General features: G+C 47.6%; 1 protein-coding gene across 19 annotated transcripts; it reads right to left on the reverse strand.

Annotated features, from left to right (window-relative positions):
- Window positions 1-8414: 8414 nt before the first annotated feature.
- ZSCAN25 (zinc finger and SCAN domain containing 25) lies at window positions 8415-21358 on the reverse strand. Of its 19 annotated transcripts, none has more exons than XM_037017872.2 (7): window positions 20448-21357; window positions 19809-19927; window positions 18056-18469; window positions 16681-16882; window positions 16013-16104; window positions 14591-14717; window positions 8415-10929 (listed from the first exon to the last, which is right to left on the reverse strand). In XM_037017872.2, exons 3-7 carry the CDS (start codon window positions 18437-18439, stop codon window positions 10097-10099), a joined length of 1638 nt encoding a protein of 545 aa, XP_036873767.2. In that variant the 5' UTR covers window positions 18440-18469; window positions 19809-19927; window positions 20448-21357; the 3' UTR covers window positions 8415-10096. The 19 variants fall into 19 exon arrangements, with proteins under 19 accessions (XP_036873767.2, XP_036873768.2, XP_036873763.2 ...); XM_037017873.2 differs by having other exon boundaries at window positions 18056-18556; window positions 20821-21356; XM_037017868.2 differs by having other exon boundaries at window positions 18056-18559; window positions 20821-21356.
- Window positions 21359-24365: the final 3007 nt, after the last annotated feature.

A 24365-nucleotide genomic window follows, 5' to 3' on the forward strand; every position in this document is an offset into this window, starting at 1 on the left:
GTGCCAGGCAGAGGAGAACGTAGGTAACTGCTGCAAAAGGCATGGATTCATTAAAGACATCTTTATTAAGGTGGCACTGTGCTGAGTAATGAGTGGATTTCCGACCCCAGAAAAATAAAAATCCAAAATTCTTTCCTAGTGAGAGATCAGGATATAACTATCCTGTACTACTGAAGAGACTCTACCAGCTGAAAATAGTAAAACTTGCCGATCATTTGCAGAGCCATCTCCTATCCGCTTTGGGTGGGTGGGAGGAAACTTCAGGATCTGTTCAAATGTTTGAATAAGTGCTCTGGACTAGTGTTCCACTTGATGGAGTAATCATTCTTGGAATGTATTTATGTTACTATCACCTGGGGAGATGGGTAAAGTGAGGATTCCTAGGTCCCAGTGGAAAACTGCTCCACCCCCAAATATATTTTAAAGAAGTTTGCCAGGTGACCTTGACATAAGTGGTCTTGAGATAATACTTTCAGAATCTGTGTTGAAAAGTGCTGTTAAACATGTCAATATGCTTCAGTTTATCTGTTAATCAGAGTATCTGTTGTCAGAGTAAAAGTCAATTCAGCACCAAACTAGAAGTGGTTAGCAGAGCTCCACCTGGTGGAGGTAAAGACATCTGTAGAGAAAACACAGGGAAAGGAAGCAAGGAAATTGATTGGCTTTACCTTAAAATTGCCTTATATGGGAAAGCCTAGTGGGTTGGTTGTGATTGGCATTCCTAAGGTTTTGATTTCTTAACCTTGAGGCAGTTGCAGCCTTTAGGTTTTGCCTTATGTAGCTGCCAAGACTTTAGAACCACCTCAGTCTAACAGCCTCCTAGTTTAATTAATTTAACAATGTGAAGGGCAGAATCTCAACCTGGAATATCCTAAGAGTAGTTTTGACCTTGAGCATTAAGTATTTTAGGGACTTGCCAACTCTACCCCTAGCAAAGCTAAAGCTGTGCATACCCAGTAGCAAGCTGATAGAGCTGCTCTACAGAGCGCTGAATGCCACCGAGAGGCAGCAATATCTTCTGCGGTATCAGGGAACGTTCTGAGCAATGCAGCTGCATCACATCTAAACCCACTACATTCAATCTTTTGAATTAGATGCCATTATTCTGTGAGGAAATTATCTTCCAGAGGGTCAAACCCCACACCATCTAGTCATCTGCCCTACTGCTCTTGAGTTTATAGCAGTATCAAGCACCTCAGTGTGGACGTATGATTTACCAGAGAGGTATTTGGGGCACATCATTGTGGGGAAGGGTAAAGAAGCAGGAATAGCAAGGACAGGACGCTGGAATGTTCGGGTCTCCAGGTTAAACAGCTCCTGTTGCCCTAACTACACATGGAGGTACTGGGCGTGGGCTGGAGCTGAGGTCCTGTGGGCCTTCTTGGGGTCTAGTGTCAGGGAAGCTTTCCAGATGTACACCCACAGTCAGTAGGTGGTGTCTATCACACACACACTAGAGGTAGTACACTCATGCTTTCTGGGGACCTAATTCCAGCTGATCTGAATTTAAAGCAAACAAACAACTGGGCTTTCAACACTGATTAGCCTTTTGAAGATCAGTCCTGAACATCTAACCATCCTTCACATCCACCAATTCTAAAATTAGACTCAATTTTGCCTGTAGAGTTCCTCTTATTTGGATCTTAACTCAAAGAAGCTTTTTTAAAAAGTATCTTTTTTTTGTACAAACGTTAATTGGGAATTAAGGAATTGCCTGCTTTTCTAAGGTATGGTAACAGTATTATGGATTTTTAAGAATCCTTACCTTTCAGAGGTACACACTAAAATATTTACGAACAAGAAGATTTGGGATTTGCTTCAAAATGCTTCAGTTGGGGAGGAAAACAGGAGGTGGTGGTAGCTATGAAACAAGACTGGCTATGAATTTGTAATGAGTAAAGCCAAATGGTGAGTATGGGAGGATTAATTTACATGTGTTTGAAATTTTCTATTATAAAGTATTCCTAAGTAGAAAAATACAGAAAACAAAACATTTGATGTATGAGTAGGTAACAAAGATAAGGCTACAATTCAATTCCATGGGAAAAAATTCTCTTTTGAGGCTTTTTTGTGTCATCATTGTGGGGAAGTTGGGGTTCCTATCACCAGGATCCTCACTGAACTTAAACCACCTGATGATGTAACCAGACTGTTGCTAGGCTACTGCTTGCACACCCATAGGCAATAAGCCATTATTGCACTATATAGAGAGCTTGGCCCAGTGCTCTGGGTGGCGGTAGAGACCCTATTGCTCCACTATCGCTGGGAGAACAAGACGGGTAATAAACCCTTTCACCCCAAGAATGTTTTACTGTCATTTTATTTGGTCACATTGAATCCATAGTGAACTTGCCCAGGGCTGAAACCCATTGGCAAGACAATTGGCATAGTCAGCAGGATTCGTTGTTGACCAAGGAAAAAGACAGGCTGCCCTTATGGGAGGGGTGCTTCAGCGGGCTGCCCCTGTGAATGGGGAAACAGTGGATTGTCCCGAGGCACTGTAGAAAAGGTAGAGGATGTAGCAGAGGAGGCACTTGGGGGAGGGGAGAGAAAGGTGCCATCAGTCCCGGAAGTGGAGGAACTGGGGAGGGATGAAGGGGTAATGCCAGAGGCACTGACCCCTCCTCTATTGAAAGTACACCCAGTGGTTGTAAAGAAAATAAAGACCCCGCAGCTGAGAGTTCCCCAAGAAGAGGCACAGCTCCCTCCCCAGGTCATGGAGCACTCTATGGTCCACCCCTATACTCAGGCTGAGCTGGTGGATTTGGGCTCCCGGTTTAGGCAGAAGCCCTCGGAGTCAATATCAGCTTGGCTCCTGTGTCTGTGGAACTTAGGGGTGGATGGAATTGTTCTGTTGGGATGAGAGATGGGAAAGCTGGCTTCCCTGATGGTTCAGCTTGCCTTGAGGTATCGGTTACAAAGTCACTCCCTCCTCGATTGGCTTATGGCTGCACTTCGTGCTGTGTGGCCCAATCAGGGTGATCTACCATCCTCCTGCTAGATGGTAGACGTATGCTGAACTCCAACAGGTGTTATGAGACCTAGGCATAAGAAATGCCGTCTATAGTCCAGAGAATCATGCCCCCGATGAAGAGCCTTTCATTACTGGGATGAGAAATACTGTGTTTCAAATGGCTCCCACATGCCTCTTTGGGTCTCTAGTGGCCATTCTTTCCCCTCACTTAGGGCAGCCCATAAGCGAGGTTATACATACAGTAGCAGACTTAGGAGAGGCTGAAGCTATGAGAGCACAGAAATAAGGTCTGCTACTCACAGGAAGAATTTAAAGGGCCCCATGAAGGTTATGAGGACCCAGATGTGGTTGATTTAATACAGGTAGAAGCAGACAGAAGGAAATTATATGGGAAGTCAAATGGGATCTTACTAGAGCTATGGCAACAACTGAAACCAGAGTAGCAGTTCCAGCCATTAAAATCAAAGAGATAGACATCAGAGACAGAGCCACAAATCTGGCCTGTGTGTTTGCAAGACTTCCTGCTGGAGAGTGAGTCAACCTCACTCGAGACCACAGGAAGATGCTTGGGGAACACAATTCAACTGAGGGGAAAGTCAAGGTACCTGCCCTGAAGGACATGGGGGGACTGAAGGCCACATGTTGAAATAGCTATACATTGGTCCCGTGAACATACAATGTGTCCTGGCTCTGGTGGACACAGGGGCTGGATGTTCACTGATTCATGTAACCCTGAGCAGTTCCCCAGGAACCCCACTATCATAGATGGATAGTGGGGTAAGGCTTTCAGAATGAAATAAGCCCAAATCCCTTTGGGAATAGGGCATCTACCCCCAAAAGAGTATACTGTGTATATATCTCCTATCCCTGAGTATATTTTGGGGATTGATATCCTGCAGGGCCTATGGCTGAAGACCACTGCAGGTGAGTTCAGACTGAGAGTATGTGTGGTGAAGGCAGTTCTGAGGAGACACGCTAAGCACTGACCAGTAGCTTTGCCTACGAATTGGCCGGTGACTAATACCAAACAATACAAACTGCCTGGAGGGCATAAAGAGATTGGAGAAACTCTCCAGGCACTGGAAAATGTGGGTATTATAAAGCTCACCCATGGTCCTTTCAATTCCCCAGTGTGGCCAATAAAAAAGCCAAATTGCTCCTGGCATATGACTGGATTACAGAGAACTGAATAAAGTCATACCCCCTATGCATGCTGCTGTCCCCTCTATTGCAGGCCTGATGGATACCCGCAGCCACAAACTAGGAACATACCATTATGTGGTAGATCTTGCTAATGCCTTCTTTTCCACTGACATTGAGCAGGAAAGTCATGAAAAGTTTGCCTTCACGTGGAAAGGACAGCAATGGACTTTCACCGTCCTTCCACAGGGATACCTCCACAGCCCCACCATCTGTCATGGACTTGTAACCCAGGACTTGGCTACATGGGAGAAACCACCAACAGTGAAGCTGTACCATTATATTAATGATGCTCATGTTTGATTCTCTTTCAGACATAGAACATGCAGCACCTAGACTGCTGCAACATCTACAGGAGAAAGAATGGTCTGCGAACAGTACCAAGGTTCAGGGACCTGGTTTGTCTGTCAGATTCTTGGGGGTTGTCCGAAGCAAAACTGAAGGAACAAAATAGCAGCAGACTCAGAGACTCCAAGAAGGAACTAGTGGTTACCAAAGGGGAGGGGTGTAGGAGGGAGGGTGGGAAGGGAGGGAGAAGGGGACTGGGGTGTACTATGTTTAGTACACATGGTGTGTGGGATCACGGGGAGAACAGTGTAGCACAAAGAAGGCACAGAATGGATCTGTGGCATCTTACTACACTGACGGACGGTGACTGTATTGGGGTATGGGTGGGGAGTTGATAATATGGGTAAATGTAGTAACCACATTGTTTTTTCATGTAAAACCTTCATAAGAGTGTATATCAATAATACCTTAATAAAAAAGAAAAGAAAAATTCTTGGGGGTTGTCTGGTTGGGAGAGACTAAATTTATACCAGAAGCAGTTACAGATAAAGTCCAGGCCTTTCCTACCCCTACAACTGTTGCATTATTACAGCAGTTTTTTGGGGTCTTCTAGACTACTGGAGAGTGTTTATCCCACACTTGGCACAAATTCTGAAGCCCTTATACTGGTTGGTATGAAAAGGTGTCAGGTGGGACTGGGATGAGACATGTGCATTTGCCTTTACTACAGCAAACGGGCAGTCTAGGCCATGCAGGCTTTGTGATAGACCCATCAAGGCCCTATGAGCTGGATGTTCATGTGACCAAAGTCGGTTATGGCTGGGGTCTCTGGCAACAGCTTGAACATACTCACCAACCTATTGGATTCTGGTCACAACTCTGGAAAGGGGCAGAGGTACAATACACTTTGATAGAAAAACAACTGGCTGCTGTGTTATCAAGCCTTGCTGGCTACAGAACCCATCACTGGAATGGCCCCAATAAAGGTAATAACCACCTATCCCACCTTGGGGTGGGTACGAGACTGAACCCAAAAGCCAAGGAGTGGTGTGGCACAAACACCCACACTGGCCAAGTGGGGTGCTTACCTACAGCAGCATAGTGCCCTCTCTAGTAGCCCCTTGAGTGAAGAACTTATTGGGGCCAGTGACATATACTAGTGAAAAGCAGGAAGAACTTGCTTTTGAACCATTAGTAGCAGAGAGTCCCTATTGGGAGGGAAGAGCCCCTATACCCAGCGATGCATGGTACACAAACGGCTCCAGCTATGAACAGCCCCCAAAATGGAGGGCCATAGCTTTCCATCCTAAGACTGAGACAATACAGATGGAAGATGGTGAGGGAAAGAGCAGCCAGTGGGCAGAGTTGCAGGCCGTGTGGCTTGTGAGCAGCCAGGAGCCCTCCCCTATAGTTGTCTGCACTGACAGCTGGGCTGTCTATTGGGGCTTGACCCTGTGGGTACCAACCTGGTACCATGCCAAATAGCTGGTTGGTCACTGACCCCTTTGGAGGCATGAATTGTGGCAAGACTTACGGGCCTCTGGTCAAACTAAAATAATTACAGTATACCATGTGACAGGTCATTTGCCACTGGCATTCCCAGGAAATGAAATAGATAAATTGGCCCAGATACATTGGTTAGAAGGAAAGCCTGCCTCTGATGTAGCCCAATGGTTACATCAGTGTTTGCTGCATGTGGGGCAAAAGACAATGTGGGCTGTAGCCCATCGGTGGGGCTTGCCTTTGACCTTTGAAGAAGTTAGAAGAGGCCGGCAGGAGTGTGTCATATGCTCTAAAAGGGACTTACACCAAGTTCCACAGCAACATGAGAGAATAGCTAAGGGGCCTATACCCCTAGTCAGGTGGCAGATAGACTATATTGGGCCTTTTACCTGTGTCAGAAGGATATCGGTATACTATGACTTGTGTGGACACAGCTACTGGACTTCTGGTAGCTTTTCCTACCCATTGTGCAGACCAGCAGATGACCAAAAGAGGCCTGGAGCATCTCTTTGCTGCCTATGGCTGACCACAGGTAATTGAGAGTCATTGGGGCACCCATTTTACTGGACATATGCTGCAAGAATGGGTGCGATAGCTGGGAGTCAAATGAAAGTTTCATGTGCCATACAATCCTACCACAGCAGGCATGACAGAGAGGCACAATGGCTTGTTAAAATCCAGACTAAAGTCAGATACCAATACTCTGCGGGGATAGTCAGTCCGCTTATGGACCATGCTATGGCGTTTGAACCCGAGACCCCGAAAGGGAGCTCTGAGCCCTGCAGACATGTTAACACACATGGCTGCCTCCCCTATACACCTGCCAAGTACAAACCAAGGAAGAATCACTGAAGCCAAGGTTCAGCCACCAGAGTAGTATCTTGCTGTCATCACCAACTGCACTGAACCCCAGAGACTCCATTGAGTGGACATGGCCTTGGACATTTCAACACATGGACCAATGATGGCTGGCTCTCCTGGCACCTTGGGGACCAGGTCTGGAAGCTGGCCTCCTGTGTATTCCTGGAATAACAGCAGAGTGGCCGCCAAAGGTCACAGTAGTATATCCTGAATGGCCAGAAGGTAGGAGCATCTTACCAGGGAGTTTTGTTTTATCTTTATGGCCAGTACATGCATCTCCAGTAGCACTATATATAGACCCCTTCAGTAACCCCCACAGGGAGAGGAATAAAAATATGGTATACTAAACCTGGACGGGAACCCCATCCTGCTGCAGTCCTATCATAGGACCACTCCTTTGCATGCATCCTACCTCATGGACAAGATTTGCCTGCGTTGGTGTCATTAAAACATGTGTTTTATTACCCCTAAGGTCTTTGTGGATTGGACGCTCCTCTGGCTTGAGGATTATTGAAATTTTTGTTACCTCAATCAAAATCTTTTGTATCTTAACTTTTGTTATTATCTCTAACTTGTTGTTAGCCTCTGTTGCTGTTGTGAAATCTGGTTACAGTGCTCCAGCTTTCTCGCACAGGGACCATTGCAGAAGATCAAGAGCATGTAGATTATAAGGTGAGAATCCTGGAAGGGTGGAGTGTGAGGAAGTTGGGGTTCCTATGGTCAGGATCCTCACTGAACTTAAACCACTTAATAATGTAACTGGCCTGTTGCTAGGCTACTGCTTCCACACCCGTAGGCAATAAGCTCTTATTGCACTATATAGAGAGCTCGGCCCAGTGCTCTGGGCAGAGGCAGAGATGCTAGTACTTGACCTATCACTGGGAGAACAAGCCAGGTAAATAAACCCTTTCACCCCAAGAACATTGTACTGTCATTTTCTTTGGTCATATAGAATCCATAGTGAACTTGCCCAGGGCTGAAATCCATTGGCAAGACATCATCTATAAACTTTGATTTCAAAGCAGATAGTAGAACCCAAGGGGAAAGATTGCAAGGCCCAGTTTCTACCCAGGCTTCTCTCAAGAGATTCCAACTGGCTGAAAACCCACAGGCCTATTTGACAGCCCTGTTTGGCTAAGTATATGATCAAAGCAATAAGCAGAAAGACCACTGATGAGCAACTAGCCCTTAACATTCCCCCATCTAGCTTCGGGATACAGACCTCCTGGGGAAAGCCAGACCCAAGCCAGGTCAGCCCCCATGTCCTACAGATCAGAAGCCAGATGCAGGAAAAGCCTTCCACTGGGTTTGGCTGCCAGGGGGCGCTGGTAAACCTTGCCTGGCTTGTGTGGGATAAGGGGAAAGAGCTGATCTGCAACTGGACCTTGACACTGCCGAGAAGTGGCAGCATCCTACTGTGTTTCATAGCGGATGGCCCAGACACATGTAAGCCCTGGTAATTACAGCCTCGCGCAGGCAGCTGAGAGACAAGCAGGTCATTTGCTAAATCAAACACCATGGCTACCATCAAGAAACAGGTGATAAAATAATGCATTTCCAAGTGGACTGAGTAACACAACTCTCCGTGTTAAAGGCATTATCATTTATCATATTTACAATGGAAAATGGGGGGAAAATCTCAGAAAAAGAATAGATTAAGAAGCACCATAGGACAAATCACATCTTGTGATTATAGTACAGTGTCAACAAGACAGGCTAACACACTCAGCAGCCAGCACGCAAAGGCGCACCATCACAACTCTGCGGCATGGTCCATGCTCATTACACAGTTACAGAATTTTAAACAGAAAGGGAGTCCATTAATGATGGGAAAATAATACAAGAAAGCTTAAACACAGTTGCAAACACGGCATCTTCTCATTTGTAAATATGTATTTTTAAATGCTTACAAACATGTTTATTTTTCCTGAATTGGCATTCATGCATAACAGACTGCTACCACCTTGTCATCTCCACTTGGTGTCTAGGACCCCAAGCACCTCTCAGATGACAAGGATCTAGATGTGCTGAGGACAGAGACTACTTAGCAACAAGAGACAGGTGGCAAATGCATTTCAGGGCAAGCAGCTGCCAGGACCAAGGACACATGCTCAGACCCCAGGTCCAGAGGGCTCAGGGAGCATCTACAGGTTCCACTGTGGGTGGTTCTGAAGAGCAAATACATTGACTAAAATATAAGTTCCCCAAGGTCAGGGATGTTCCTCTATTTTACTCACTGATGTATCGCAAGCACCTAAGGAGACCCTGACACTCTGCTGGGTGTCAATAAATACGTATGGAGTGAATCAAATGAGAATACAGAGGAAAGCATTTTATATACTGTAAAGTGCCATCAAATATTGGTTATTAAAACTAGTCCATCTTTCAGACTCATTTAACTAGGTCTTTATACAGAACTAAAGGTTTTTTAAAATACTCTGTTTATTCAGTGATCGATAGCAAAATATTTATTTCCTAATAGATGTGCGGACAGTTGTTAACAGTACAAAGAATAATGGAATGGGGAAACTTTACAGGTGAGGGTACAATGTTATGCAAAGGGCCACAATAAGGTAAAATAAACATGGCCGCCTGAAGCCCCACATGGGGAGGGGGAAGACTCAGCACCCAGGCTGGTGGCAGAACCAGCTCAGGAAGGCTATCCTCTGGCATAGTACTGACCTGAGGCAGAACATGGAACATGGCTCTTAAGAGCTCCTGCAGATTTGTACTGCTGAATCACAAGCTCCACGAGGATGGGGTCTCAAGTGCCTCATTCTCCACTGTATTCCCAGCACCAGGCATGTCATTGTTGTGCAATAAATATTTGTTAAATGGAAAAGAGAGTCAGCGGGCAGGAGTCTGAGCTAATGATCTTCCAGGTGGATACAACCCTCAGAAAAATGAGTTTAAGCTGCCAACACAGGATAGAATTTTGCCCATACTCCCCAGCTTGCTCAGGAGGTGGATGTGAACATCTCATTGAAGGAGAAAAACCTCAACCTGAACCGAAACTCTGGATATCGTTTCCTCAAAAGATGGCAAGGGAAAGCATAAGCACCATCTGGGTAGGAGACGAGGGAGCTGTACTCTCTGGAATCTCAAATCAGGCCCTGCCCTTTTCCTGTTTGAGAATGAATGGAAAGAAAATGGGTCCCATGCCTTTCTGTTCCCCTCAGTGAGTACAGGTGGATCCCCCTCCACTGGCATCACCCTCCCACCTTCTCCAGCACATTCAATGAGCAACATGGGCATCTCACCAGGGTGCCCTTACTGCACAGTGGGCACCTGGCGGTGTTGAGTTTTCTGGTGCCGATTGAGGATGGACCTTTGGTTGAAGCTCCTCCCACAGGCAGGGCAGTGGTAGGGCTTCTCCCCAGTGTGGATCCTCTGGTGTCTGACCAGCCGCTCCCCTTTGCTGAACCGTTTTCCACACACCTGGCACCCATACGGCTTCTCGCCAGTGTGGGCGCGCCGGTGCACTGCCAGGTTGGCATTTCTGCTGAAGCTCTTGCCGCACTCGCAGGTATAGGGCTTCTCCCCAGTGTGAGTTCTCCGATGCACCTGCAGATGCTGTCTCCGGCTGAAGCTTTTCCAGCAGTCTCCACACTTATAGGGCTTCTCCCCTGTGTGGCTCCTCTGGTGGACCTCGAGGTGGTGCCTCTGACTGAAGGTTTTCCAGCACTCGCTACACACATAGGGCCTCTTTCCCAGGTGGGTTCTCTGGTGCTTCATGAGGTACTCTCTCAGAGTGAACCCCTTCCCACACTCAACACAGCCATAGGATTTCTCTTCTTCATGGGTTCGCTGGTGTCTGACAAGATTGGAGCTCCGACTGAAGCCTTTTCCACACTCAGGGCACTGAAAAGGCTTCCAGAAGGAGCTGTGGGTCTTGAGGTCACCGGACAGGGGAATGACGCCACTCAGGGGAGGAGGTGGCCCTGGCATGCTTCCCCCAGAGCTGCCGGGCTCCTGCTCACAGGTTCTTTCAAGCTCAGGGCTCTGGAGAGCAGCTTCCTCAAACCTCTCTGAGGGCACCCGAGCAAGCGCCCCCTTGAGGTCTGCCTGCTGGGCTTTAGCATCCTTTTCCTTGCTCCCAGTGCCTACAGGACAAAGGAGATACAGACTGATTCTGCTGCAGCCAGGAAAATAAACTTGTATGTTACAACTGGGCTTCTAAGGGTGTCCCATCAACAATTCCTTATTTTTTCCATTGACCACCAATCTCAAAATATTTTTCTTTCATTGACCCTAAAACCAAACTTTACTTCTTTCCACCTCCGCTATGAACTGAATGTCTGTGTCCCCTACAAGTTCAGAGGTTGAAGTCCTCAGCCCCCAGGTGATGCTACCAGGAAATGAGGCCTTTGAGGAATAAGTGAGGTCATCAGGGCAGAGCCCCCATGATGGTATCAGGGTCGTTTATGAGAAGAGGAAGAGAGAGCTCTCTGCACATAGAGGTCATGTGGGCGTGACCCTCATGATGGGATTAATATCCTTATGAAAAGAAGAAGATCCCCCTCTCTGCCATCTGAAGACAGGGCAAGAAAGTGGCAGCCTACATGCCAGGAAGAGGGCGCTCATCAGACACCCTGCCCGCGGGCACCTTGACCTTGGACTTCCCAGCCTCCGGCACTGTTGCTGTTTAAGCAGCTCAGTCTACAGTATTGTTGTAGCAGCCTGTCTAAGACAACCTTCACACCTTTTACAAAGCAATGGGCAAGCTGCAATGCCCTCTCACTTAACCTTCCATAACTCAGACTTTTATTTCCTTCAAAATCTAACTCAATGATTTCCTAGAAGAAACATGTCCTCATGACTCTCCTACCCTGGGTCTCTTCAGCACATATGCACTCACTTAGCACTTTGGTTATGCCATGCTTATCTGTATGGGACCTTGTAGTGCTACTTGACATGAATCAAGATGGCTATACACCTACTCCAGCAATGGCCAGCTAAGTGCAGCTCTCCGTTCTCCACACTGGCCCTGCTCACGCTGCTCCCTCTGCCTACCCACCTAGGTCTCCTGGGAGCCTGGCAAAGGGACTGACTTGGAAGATACTTAGGGAGTGTGGGATTAGTGAATGAACCAAGCTGTCACCCATGCCAGACTGCCTCTGTGTGAGCAGATGTATTAGGACTGCAAGGCCCGTGAATGCCACAGAAGTGCCTCAGCCCTTTTACAAGTCCTTTCTCTGTTCCCGAACAGAACAATTGTTTATAGAACAGGAGGAAGGGGAGAAGAGGTACTAGGAGCAAAGAAGCCAAGAGAGAAATGACGAATGCTTAAATGGAGAGTTCTTTCAGGCGAGGCCATTGAACAATACAAAAAAAATGGGTACTACATGCCTCCTGATTTGATTAGATATGAAGGACACAACTAGCACCTCTGACATATTCTTTTGCTTGGTACACTTTTCACAAAGGTTAAAGTGTTTAAAAGTGAATGCAGAGCTTGAAGATTGTTCATAAGGCACACAACCATATTAACAGCATCCAATCCAAGAAACATTACCAGCGTTCAGAAATCCCTTTCCCCGTCCTCCAGTGACTATGTTCTGCCCCCAGGGTACCACGCTATTCAGACTTACTTTTGCCTGGTCTTGAACTCTATGTATTTGATTCACATACTGTTTCTAGCTTCTTCTGCTCAACATTATGCTTGAATGACTCTTCCACATCATGGTATGTAGCTGTAGTTACATTATATTCTTTTTCACTGGTGTATAGCATTACACTGTAAGAATGTATCATAACCTATTTATTTAACTTGACTGATGTTCATTTGTCTAGTTTCCAATTTTGAGGTGTTATAGACAGTAAAATTAAAACTAAATGCAACGCATGAACCTTAACTGGACCCTGGGGGAATGTGAATATATGCTAGATATTACATATTGGAATTTCAGTTTATTTCGCAGGCCCAATCCTACACAGCTGTCAATAAAAGAGCTGCAACTACTTGGGAATGAATCTCAGAAAGACCTGAAGGTCAAGACAGCTACTGGATGGTACACTTGGCAAACGGGCCATTGCCTCACCCAGCCTCAGCATAAACGCTCAAGGAAGCGCTTGGGTTGTACTGAAACGACAAGTGAGTAAGAAGACAAGCAAACAGCCAGAGTCTCTAGAACAGTCAGAAGTGACCAGGAGGGTGTAAAAAACCCTTGGGAAAGGCAGGGGGACAGCATCCTTCCCCCAAGCAGTGGTGTCACTGGCAGAAGAGGTACATCTCCAAGGAGGATTAAGGCGAGGAACGATGGTACCTACACCTGGGGCATGTTGCACAAACTCCGCCACTGCATGGTTCTCTCTCACGGTTTCCACATCCTTTACCATCACAGAAATCTTACACCTTTTTGTAATGTGTTCTGGCATTTTTCAGCCACTTGCATCACCCTCATGGTGTGACAACCTTGACCAGAGCCAGGTGTCCCTCACCCGTCCTCTAGTGCCCCCTATACTACTCCATAACGACCATGAACCCAGGCACTCGGGCTCTTCACTGGAATGGTGAACACTGTAGAGGCAAGAGCCTTTAAGTCTTCATAGCAACTAGTAGAGTGCTGGCCACACAGTAAGTGCCAAATAAATATTGTGGGGTGAATAAATAAATGAATGTTGACTGATGAATAAAAGAATCACTTAATAATATTCATACACCTAACAAAAATATCTAACACTTCCATGTTACCAAATGTTTAGACTTTTTAGCTTGTGTAATCCTCACAATGCCACAAGGCTATGCTCTATGAATATCCCCAGCTTACAACTGAGGCAACTGAGACCTGAAATGGTCAAGTGATATGCTCAAGGGCACAGTCAGTAAGTGGTGGAGCCAGGACGGTTCTCTCAGGTCCTGAAGAAAGTACAAGGACACTCTCGCTCATACCTCAACACGTCTCAAGATGAAAAAAGGCCAGGTGGGTCCAGAACAGACATGTAGTCAGTAGGTAACTTACAAAGAAGTTACGAAAGGAAAAAGGGGATGATTAGCAGGAACAAAGGACAGGGCCACGCTCAGCCACCTTCCTCTCCTCACTGCTCTCCCCATCCAACCCCACAGAGACTCATCACACCGCTCTTCCCTCTGGCAGGCCCTGAGGCCCTGCAGCACCAACTATGGGCTTTGCCAATGGGGCCCTCACCCTCTACTTCCCTCCTTCCAGTGCTGACTCCAGGTAACACCCAGCCACCACTTGAGACGGGCCTGGCCAGGGTCTGCCTGCTCTGTGACACAGGCCCATGCTGACCTCTTCTGTTGCTAAAATCCTACTGTGTGTCCTCATGGCCTCCTTTACAAACACACAGTGTGGTCCAAAGCTTTCCCGGTCATTAGTCCTGCCCCAAGACAAAGCTACTGCCTAGGGCCTGTATGCAGGGGTGCTCAATAAATACCCGCTGAACAAATGAGATCAGAGGGCCCATCTCTGCTGCTTTTCTCTCAATCTCAAGCCCTCAGCACCCTTCAACTAAAGACACAGATAGTGCCAGGGATTCCCCATAACAGACCAGTGCCATCACCAAAATAACCACCTCATTCCTTCCTGCCCCCTTGTCCACTCCTCCTGACACAGGAAAGCACCTGGCCATTTTCTTACACCCTTGATCCATACTCTTCCCTTAGACTTGTTCAGTTATCAGCCATAGAATCCCTTCTTTTGTCAGGAGCACCAGGTTCTCAAATCTGGGGCAAAGGCAAGAACCCTGACCTACAGCTTTCAAAACTCCTATTTTTTACCTGTGGGATGGAAAAAGGCTTACCTGGAGGTGAGACTCCACAGTCCTGGGGTTCCACATATTCCCCAAAGCAGTCTATCTGGGCTGGAGTCATGTGCCTCCACTCCTCTTCAGGAAAGGCCAAAGCCATATCTTTAAATGGCCCCAACCCCTGAAACAACAGGAGATTGCGATGGATAAGAAATCATCCAAAGTAGAAGCTATCTAAAGCAGGACAGACCACAGCGGACAGCGCTCCAGGGGAAAAGAGAGCAGGAGGATGGAAGAAGCCAGGTCCCTCAATGGCCTTGGGAGCAGAAGTAACACCTCTCAGCAGCTTTCTGGCAGAGAAGTCATGAACTTGTTTTAGCCACTGCATTTGTGACTCTGCCTACAGCTGCTCAGCCTAATGACCACAGCACCCAGTTGCCACTTTTCAGCCCCCTCCACTCAATCCTCAAGCTTGATCACACCTGGGAGCTATTTATCCTCTCATCTAGAACTGATTCCCCAGCCCTGGCCCTGAGGTACACGAACATTCGGGCAATCCCTGTCTTGAGAACAATGTCATGTTAAAATAAATGTGTTGTCATCCACAACACCATGAAGAACTATCAAGGCAAGAGAGGGTCTGACCAAGTTAAAACATACTGCTGTCATTCTTCATGTCCTCCAAGCCATGAATAGGAAATAGGAAAATAGCAATAGGAAATCACACAGGCCTTCCACCTTGCCAAAGCCACTCTAGCTGGATCAGACCGGACTCAACCGTTTTCCTGCCAAATATCATCTTTCTTACTGTGAGGCACTCTTCACTCAAAGACTTGTTGTCCCCTTCAGAAGAGCCACACTGGAAATCCCCCACCTCCCTGTGACACGTGGCATCCCAGGGATGGGGCAAGAGTGCCCACCTGTGCCCTAGTCACCCCATGCGTGGAAGGCTGAAAGTGCAAACAAAGCCAAAACTCCTGGTGTGGCCAGAGTAGGGACCAGGGACACCACTCCACTCAGCACCCCTGGGGGCCAGCTACATTCCTGCCAACATGGGGGCAGGGGAGAATGCAGAGGAAGAGAGCAGCAGAAGCATCCACAGAGGCTTTCCACAACGGTTACCAGTCCCCTGACTGACCACAGCCTGGACCAGACCTACAAGGTTTCCATCAGTAATGTCTTCCCCTTCACAATGAAAACAGTAATACTGAGTCCATGAAAGAAAAGTCATAGAGCAATACAAACAAATGAATTAAACCTTATGCCTGGGCCTTAAGCCTTAAGGCTCAACTCAAATTAACAACTGAGCATAGTAACGTGGAAAAAATGAAGCTGTTGTATCTATCAGGACAAGAAAGGTAGAGTAATTCACCCCTGCAGGCGGCACTCTGCTGTGCAAAGAAACCTCGGGGTAATCCTCATTCAAAGCAACATCATGGTGCCCGGAAGGACAGGAAGAGCAGGGGCACAGCTCACCTGGGATCCAGCTGTGAGGAATCCAGCTGTGATCTCTTGGTCTCTGGCATGTACCGTGAGGAAGCCAGGCCCAGCCTGAAGAACTGGTAGTGCTGAGCAGGAGAACAAAGCACGAGAAGGGTGAGAACTGTCTTGCAGTTAATTTGCTCATGTGTCCACTACCTGACAAAGAACCCCAGCAACCATAAGGAGACTCCACAGAGGCAGGAACTTGGGGGTACCCACGCTGCTCTCAGCTGAGAAGATGGCGCCTATCTCTGAGGTCTATTCATGCTCCCTGGTCACACCCTAGGAACCAGCCCCTTTGAGATTCAGTTACACAATAAAGTCACATATTACTTTAAGGGATATGGCTTGTTTGCCCACTGAAGAAACAACCCCACATGTCAGCTGCATTTCTCCTGGTGGTTTCTAGAAGGAATGCAAGGAAAAGGAAAAGAAATGATAAGAGAACATGGTCCAACATATCCCCTGCAGAGTTCGAGAGCCAGTATAGAGAACAATTCCACTTTGTCTGTTTCCTACTTTCAAGGAAGCAGCCAGAAAAACTCGGAATTACACCTCACGGCTAACTTAGTTTATCAAGTGCTGGGTTTGTAAAGGGAAAGAGAAGGGTGGGCACAAAGCACCACCTTCTGTGCCTTTACTTCTTTACAGCTGCATCTTACCCTGCTCCTGGAAGGCCTGCATCCCAGCACCAGGGTCCTGAGTGAGCTGCTCCTCGGTGCCTTGATCTAGGCTTTGAGCTCCTTCTCCATGAGGCATCCCCCATTCAGGCTTGACCTCTACTGGTCCCAGGTGGACACTTGACCCCCAAGGGCCTCGGCAAAGTGCCGTCTCCTCCTGCTCTCTCTGCACGTGGCACGGAACCTAAGAACAGTCCCCAACACCTATCAGAATGAGGCCAGGGGAAGGCTGTTATGAAGAGAGTTGAATTAAAACCTAAAAAGAGAGCCAAGAAAAGAACCATTCCAGCTGCAGGCGAGGGGGAAGGAAAGCCAGCTCAGCTCTTCCTCAGGACATCAGTGAGAAGGCAAAAAGGATGCTGGCCTCCTTTTACCAGGCTTGGAGCAACTCTGATGCATCCATGCCACTTTACAAGGGTCCCTGCCTTGGAACTGATCGAATTCCACTCTGAATAACATCACAGTGAGCCCAAATATGGTTCTCTTGGAAAATTTAGCCTGAAATGCTCTTCACTAGAAAAAAAAATTCTCCACGTACAAATGCCATTAAGTGAAAAAACAAAGCCTAGACACTGCAGCAGATCAGCTGGTGAGGAAAAGTTGCTCTAAAAATTCCAAGGAAAATCAGGACTCCCATGAGACCCTCATAAAAGAGGCCCTTCCTGGTCTGCTTTTAAACTCCTGAGTTGTGAATAAAAGAAAAACAAAACAACTCTCTTAGGACTGCACAGGAAGTAGGGGTAACTGCCATGGGAAAAGGGAGGAAGAGTGTTAGTGTAAGTGAAACAGTAACACTCAGTCCTACTCTCCTTTCCCAGCCAACAATCAGGTCACTGTACCAGACTGACTGACACATGGCCAAAGTCCCAAGGAAGCCCCTGAGGTAAAAACTACTTGGTGTCACTAGAACAGCACCACAGAATCACCATGTGGGCCATGTGAGCTGACGTCCCAGACATGGCAACAGCACGGTTACAGACAGCTCTTCTCAGTAAGAACACTGACCTCTGCATCCCCACATGTCTCTCTGCCCAGAAAGGACAGGCCCTATGGGGACCTGGAGATTGGTCACAACTATCCTCTTTGGGACCGAGGCTCACAAGGGAAATACAGCCAGCCCTCTGCCCTAACAACCAAAAAAGAAGCTAATAGCCTTTCCACAGGCCCCACATCTTCTCTGCGGATGGTTTCCTTGCTGAAAATTTCACTATCCTCCAAAAAGGACTTCAGGGAGTCTGAGAGCAGAGGCGGAAAACTGTACACCTCATCCACTCCCACTGCTTCTTCAAACCTCCCAATTCTTTATATGCCCCCTTCCCACACCAAATCAAGAACCAGACACCCCCTTCTCACCCACCGCCTTGGCCTCCAATGCTTTCTCGGTGAAGTCCTCAACCATGGCTACCAGGGCCTTGCCACTGTCTGGGCCATGCTCCCGAATCCAGGTGTAGAATTCCCGAGGCAGGATGGTCAGGAACTGCTCCAGCACCAGCAGCTCCAGGATCTGCTCCTTGGTGTGCAGCTCGGGCCTCAGCCACTGGCGACAGAGCTCCTGGAGCTCCCTGAGGGCTTCCTGGGGGCCAGCTGCCTCCTGGTAGCGGAACTGCCGAAACCTCAGCCGAAAAGTCTCAGGACTAGGGTCCTCCCTTCCCCAGCCCCACGGCAGCTCTTTCTCCAGTTTCACCACAGGAACACCCTGCTGCTGAGGATCTTCTGCCATCCCTGGATGCTCTTTGAGCATCTTCACACTCCCTCCCAGAAGACTGAGGGTCTGTGGGGAAGACCAGACAATAGCGGCAGCATAAATAAGGCACAGGAAGGTCAGTCCATCCCAGTTCTTCTCTGCATCATGAATCTTCTGCTGGAAAACATGGCAATTACATTCGTGGAGGCATTTTCATTAAGAGATATCCTGAAAATCAAGTCAATTCAATTAAGTACAGGCATATCTCATTTTATTGTACTCTGCTTTATTGAGCTTTTTACAAATTGAAGGTTTGTGGCAATCCTGCATCAAGAAAGTCTATCAGCAAAATTTTCCCACTAGGATTTGCTCACTTACTGTCACATTTTGATAATTCGTTTGCAATATTTTCAACTTTTCATTATCACTGTATTTATTATGGGGAATCTGTGACCACTGATTATAACTCACTGGAAGCCCAGATGATCATTAACATTTTTTAGCAATAAAGTATTTTTTAATTAAGGTATGCACATGGGTTTTTTCACACATAACACTAGTGTACACTTAACAGATTACAGTATAGCATAAGCATAACTTTTACATGCACTAAGAATCCAAAAAATTCATTTGACTAGCTTTATTGATACTGTTTTATTGTTTATTACAATAGTCTGGAACCAAATCAGCATTACATCTGAGGTATGCCTGTATTTGCTAATAACCACCTACAAGTTCAGAGAGCAAATACACAGTGTATAGGGTTTAGGTCATACCCACAAATACTTCAGGATCTCATTAGGGAGATAACACTATAATGAGAGAACAATGTATGATGAGTTATAATTAGGCAGTCACTGGGACCCAGAATTCCAACACTAAAAGAGATATACATCCAATACAAACATATGTCAGGCCTACAGAAACTAGAAATACAACAATAGTGCAACAGACAGAAAAAGACAAATGTAAGCAAATAAATAAAAAGTATAAATGGGGATAAGTTCTATAAAGAAGATACGTAGTGTGCTCTGTTAATGGGGGACGAACAACTTGAAGAGGTGAGACTTCGGCTGAGACCCAAAGGATGAGAATGAGCCAATCATTCAAAGAGCGTTCCAGGCAAAGGCCTTGAGGCTAAAAATTATTCCGCATGTCCAAGAACAGGCCCCAGTACAGAATGGCCTCAGCAGAGTGAATGAGGGGCAGAGCCGCTAGGAAGAGATGGCAGAGACAGCCTTAGGACCACCTTATCCAGGGCCTGGGCCACAGTAAAAATTATGGGCTTTACTCTTATTTCTGATTTTAGTGGGGAGCTACATGTTTCACAAAGTTTTTGTACATAAAAGCTTACTTGTTTTCCATTTTGCTGTGGTGTGTCAACAGAGAACAGATTAGAGGGGACAAGAAGGGAGGCAGCACTTACAGTGGTCCAAGCAGGAGATGATCAGAGTAATGGCAAAGAAACAGACGAAGTCAAGACATATTTTGGAAGTAAAACCACTAGATGTGCTGGTGGCTTAAATTTGACAGCATGTGCTCAGCCTAAAGAAAACAAAGCAACAAAAATACCATTTTTATAACTGATCAAAACATTGCTAACTTGTGTTGGCTTTACCATTTAGAAAGTATGTGAACTCATACCCTCATTTAATTCTTAACAACGAACTGTGTGGTGAGTACTACTCCCTTCCAAGCCCCACTTTTCAAATGAAGAAACTAAACATAAAAGAGGTAGAGAGACGGCCAGGGTCAGCTTCCCAAAAGACATGGTATAATATGAAAACATGGGGAGTCAAAAAGAGAAAGATTAATGTATATTCAAGTACTCATGAGAAGTAAGAGACGTGCACTAGACGGGAGGATGAACACTATTTAATTCCAAAGCTCGGGGGTTGCCTAGGCTGGGGAGACAGACCTGGAAGCCCAAAGTGGGAAGGGGCTTGCTTGGCGTTTCGAGGAGGGTAAGATCACTCTCAAGGGAATAGAAAATGACATTGTCGGCACGAGGCACGTCATAAACTTCTGCTTAATATTCTATTGGGTATTATGTGCATGTACTTACCCTTCTTAAACCTATTTTACATCACCATTCGATTCATTTTCTCTGCTCCATCAATTGACATTAATCTTTCATGACTTTCTAGCTACTGTCTTTATTCACTCCACTCTTGAATTTACCGCACCACAGCGCAAATGTTTACCAACTCTCTCCATCTACCAGATTTCCTGAAGGCAAGAAAGGTCTACGTTCATCTTTTATCCCTGGCACTTCACAATCAGAAGGCGTCCCATAGCTATTCCGGAAGTGAGTGTCCCACGTCCTTGTTTTAAATAACTTTTCTTTTTCAGAGAGTTAGCGTTGGTTCAAGGTCTCGGGTTCATTAACACCCCGCGTTAGGGCAACCCTGGCCGGGCGGGAGCAGCCTAGCCCCTACCTGAGCCTCCCGAGGTGCGGCCCCCCCCGCTCACGACGCGCGAGGCCTCGGTGCCGCGGGAAGCGGCTCCGGGAGACGCGCCGCCCGCAGAGTCAGCCCCGCCGCTGCCGAGGCCCGCCGCTGCAGTACCGCCCCGGCCCCCGCCCGGCCGCCTCGCCTCGCCTCGCCGCCCCCGCGGCCCAAAAGCGGTTCTCAGTCGGGGCACCGCAACCGCACCGGGATGGCCCGAGCCTCCGCCGACCGGAAGTGGGCCGCGGACGCTGTCAAACAGGTGCGTAAGTAAAGGGCCCCTTCCGTTTCCTCTCTAGGACGCTGGGAAGTCGGTGCGTCTCGGTGGTCGCTCTTTCCCTGACAGTCAGCAGCTTGCACGGGATTCCCGGGGGCGCTTCCTCCGCAAACTGCCTTCCTCTATCCTGGTGGCCAGGTTTCTTTGCACCTCTGTGCCTTTGCACCTGCTGCTCCTCTGTGGGAAAGAGCCTCCAGACATATTACCAGACACGACTCCTCCCTTGAAAGGAAAGGAGCGACACAGCAGCAATTCACCGGAGAATTTAGCTTTATTAGGGAAAGGTGCTGGGTTATATAGGAAGGGGCATGAATTGATTGAGGTGTCACTTCTACGGGGCTGTTGGCTGTTGGCTAGGTGCTGGGATTGGGAGGGGGGCGAGAGGTGATTGGGCTTCAGGTGGCGCCAGCGGAAACTGAGGACCCCCCCCCAAGAGAAGCCGGAAGTTTATCATCTTACTGGTGGGGGCCCTTCATTCCCCCCTTTCTCCTCTATGGGGTTGTGGACGTTGCTTTCTCTCTGGCTGCTTCCTGCTGAACGGGGACGGAGAAGGGAGTGAGGGCTTGAGGACCCGGAGGAAAGGGTTGATAGGACTCCCCACAGTCAGGATGAGTAGATGTGGACTTCTTCAGGTTGGAAATCAATGAAGGTTCCCTGTAACCATAGCTTGAGGACCTGTTGATTACAATGGTGCCAAGAGGATATGGGTGTCAGGGGCCAGGCGTCTGCGGCCATTGTTTCCAGAAACAGTTTCCAGTGGAGAGAGGGGTCCATCTCAGCGTGTGGTGAGGAGGTCACGTGAGGGTGAGTGATCTTCTGTGGCCAGAAGCTGGTAGTTCCTGAGTAAAAGCTGGTTGAAAGCTTGATTAGAGATTTTTTGATTTGATGAACTTTATTATACAGGGTAAGAAGAGACAGGCTAGAAGAATGATTATTATGGGGCCTGCAATGGGCCAGAGCCAGGTGAGGAGGGGGGTTGTTAGTATTGAAGAGAATGGGTTGGAATTGGAAGCAGAGTGGAGGCTGGAGGCAAGGTCAGTGAGTTTGGTAATGTCAGTTTCTACAATGCCGGATTCGTTGATGTAATAGCAGCACTCTTCCCAGAGGAAGACGCAGGTGCCGCCCTTCTCGGCTGTAAGCAGATCTAGGGCCCGCCGGTTTTGAAGGGTGACCTTAGCTAGCGAAGTGACCTGTCTTTGGAGAGAGGCTAGAGAATCGGCAGTGGATGTCAGGGCTCCCTCAAGTTTGGCATTGAGATCTCTAACTGCCCATAGAGAGTGACCCAAGGCTTCTCCCGAAAACCCTGCCCCAATGGCTGAGGTGATCAAAGAGCTACTGACCATGATGGGAAGGAAAGCAGCTCGTTTTGTGCGCGAGGGCAAGGGAGGTTGGAGCTCAAGAAATTCTGCCATGCTGTAAAGTGTAAACTGTGGGATTAGGGTGATGAGAATGCAGGGTGTATCGGAGTTGAGAGGCAGTGAGTTGAAAAGACTGCCATTACACCAAAAGAAGTGTCCCAGTTGTGTAAAAGTCTTAGAGCCAGAGGTAGGGGTGTAGATAGAGAGGCAGTGAAGTGCGCTGGAGGGGGGTGGCGTTGGGCCTACACAGTGGTGGATGGTGAGATTATCTGCATATTCTGGTACCTATAGGGGTATGTCGGCCGGGGGCAGAGGGGTTGCCCTTCTGCATGGAAGGAGTAGTTGGAAATATTAAGGGGCACGGCAGCCAGCAGTGGGCGCTGTAGTGATGCACACAAGAAACAATTGGCTGTGTTAAAGGTGTGGTTGAGAAAGATGGTGGTGTCCTGAATGAGCTGTAATGAAGAGTAGGAGAAATGGGAAGAGGGGCGGGGATAAGAAGATGAAGAGGCGCCATCAAGAGTTTGGATAATGACTTTTTCAGAATGTCTGCTATCTGATGCAACTTGAGAGACCTGGGAATGAGAGGGAACATACTTTCGAGAGATATGAAGGGTACCGTGGGGGGTCGAGGACCCCCCCATAGTAAACTGAGGCTGTGACTCCGGCAGCCCATCGAGAGTCTCAGGGATCTGGGATTGATAAGGAGAATGAGCCATTGGGATATTTCATGAAATGGTTGGAGGAGTAATACTGTGGGTACTGGAAGTTACCCATGTAGTGAATGGCGCAAGGACCAGTAGGGACATCTGTAGGTGTCTGGCTATCGCCTGCAATAGGCTTGTTTTTGGTCATAGAGGAAGCAGAGGTAGGGAGAATAAGGGTAGCTGCTAGTGAACACTTCAGTGGAGGTATAAAGGCTCAGAGCAGCTTTTCAGAGGGCAGTCTGGTGTGGCAATGAGGGCAGTAACTTTTGTTTGATGCTGTGTGTAAGTCTGTCTGACTTTGAATCACCATACAAAGGAGGCTGGGGTGGTGGGGAAGACAATAGGAATGAGAGAAAAAAAGCGAGAGCGCAGTAAAGGAGGAAAAAGCCATGATTCGGTTATGGATGGCAAAGGGGGTGAACGGGATTTTGGAGGAAAGAGGACAGTAAGGTCAGGAGTCTGGAGGGAGGGAGAGTCTGTAAACTTTTGTAGGTTAAGAGATCTTTTAGGTAATGTGGGGACAGAATGGTAAGGGGCGCCCTGAATGTCAGTTTATGAGCTGCCTTCTGCAAGAGCTGTCTAGCGGCTAATGCTCATAGGCAGGGGGCCCATCCCCGAACTGTGGGGTCTAATTGCTTGGAGAGATAAGCTACTGGGGCAAAGGATGGGCCATAATATTGGCTTAGGACTCTTAGAGCTTGACTGGACCTCTCATGAATGTATAATGAGAAGGGCTTCGACAAATCAGGGAGATGGAGAGCTGGGGCTTCTACAAGGGCTTGACGGAGCTTAATGAAGGAGTGTCGGGGTGAGGAGGATAATGGTTCTTCAGGGGGGCCCTTGCTGAGGTTGTGTAGGGGTCTTGCCAACAGGGAGAAGTTAGGGATCCACGCTCTAAAATACTCAGCCAGGCCTAGAAAGGAAAGGATTTCTGTCTTGGTTTTGGGAACGGGCTGGTCAGAGAGGAGCCGTTTTCTGTCTAAGGTAATGGACTTTCTTTGTTGAGATAGAAGGAATCTGAGGTAAGTGACAGGACGGGAAGAGATTTGAGCTTTGACGGGGGATACCTGGTAACCTCTGGAAGCTAGAAGGTTAAGTAGGGAGGCAGTGTCAAGTTGAGACCGTTCCCATGAGGGACTGCAGAGTAGAAGATTGTCCATGTATTGTAATAAGGTGGACTTGGAGTGATCATGA

This window comes from Manis javanica, chromosome 10 (genome assembly GCF_040802235.1).
Source record: "Manis javanica isolate MJ-LG chromosome 10, MJ_LKY, whole genome shotgun sequence".
NCBI classification, from domain to species: domain Eukaryota; kingdom Metazoa; phylum Chordata; class Mammalia; order Pholidota; family Manidae; genus Manis; species Manis javanica.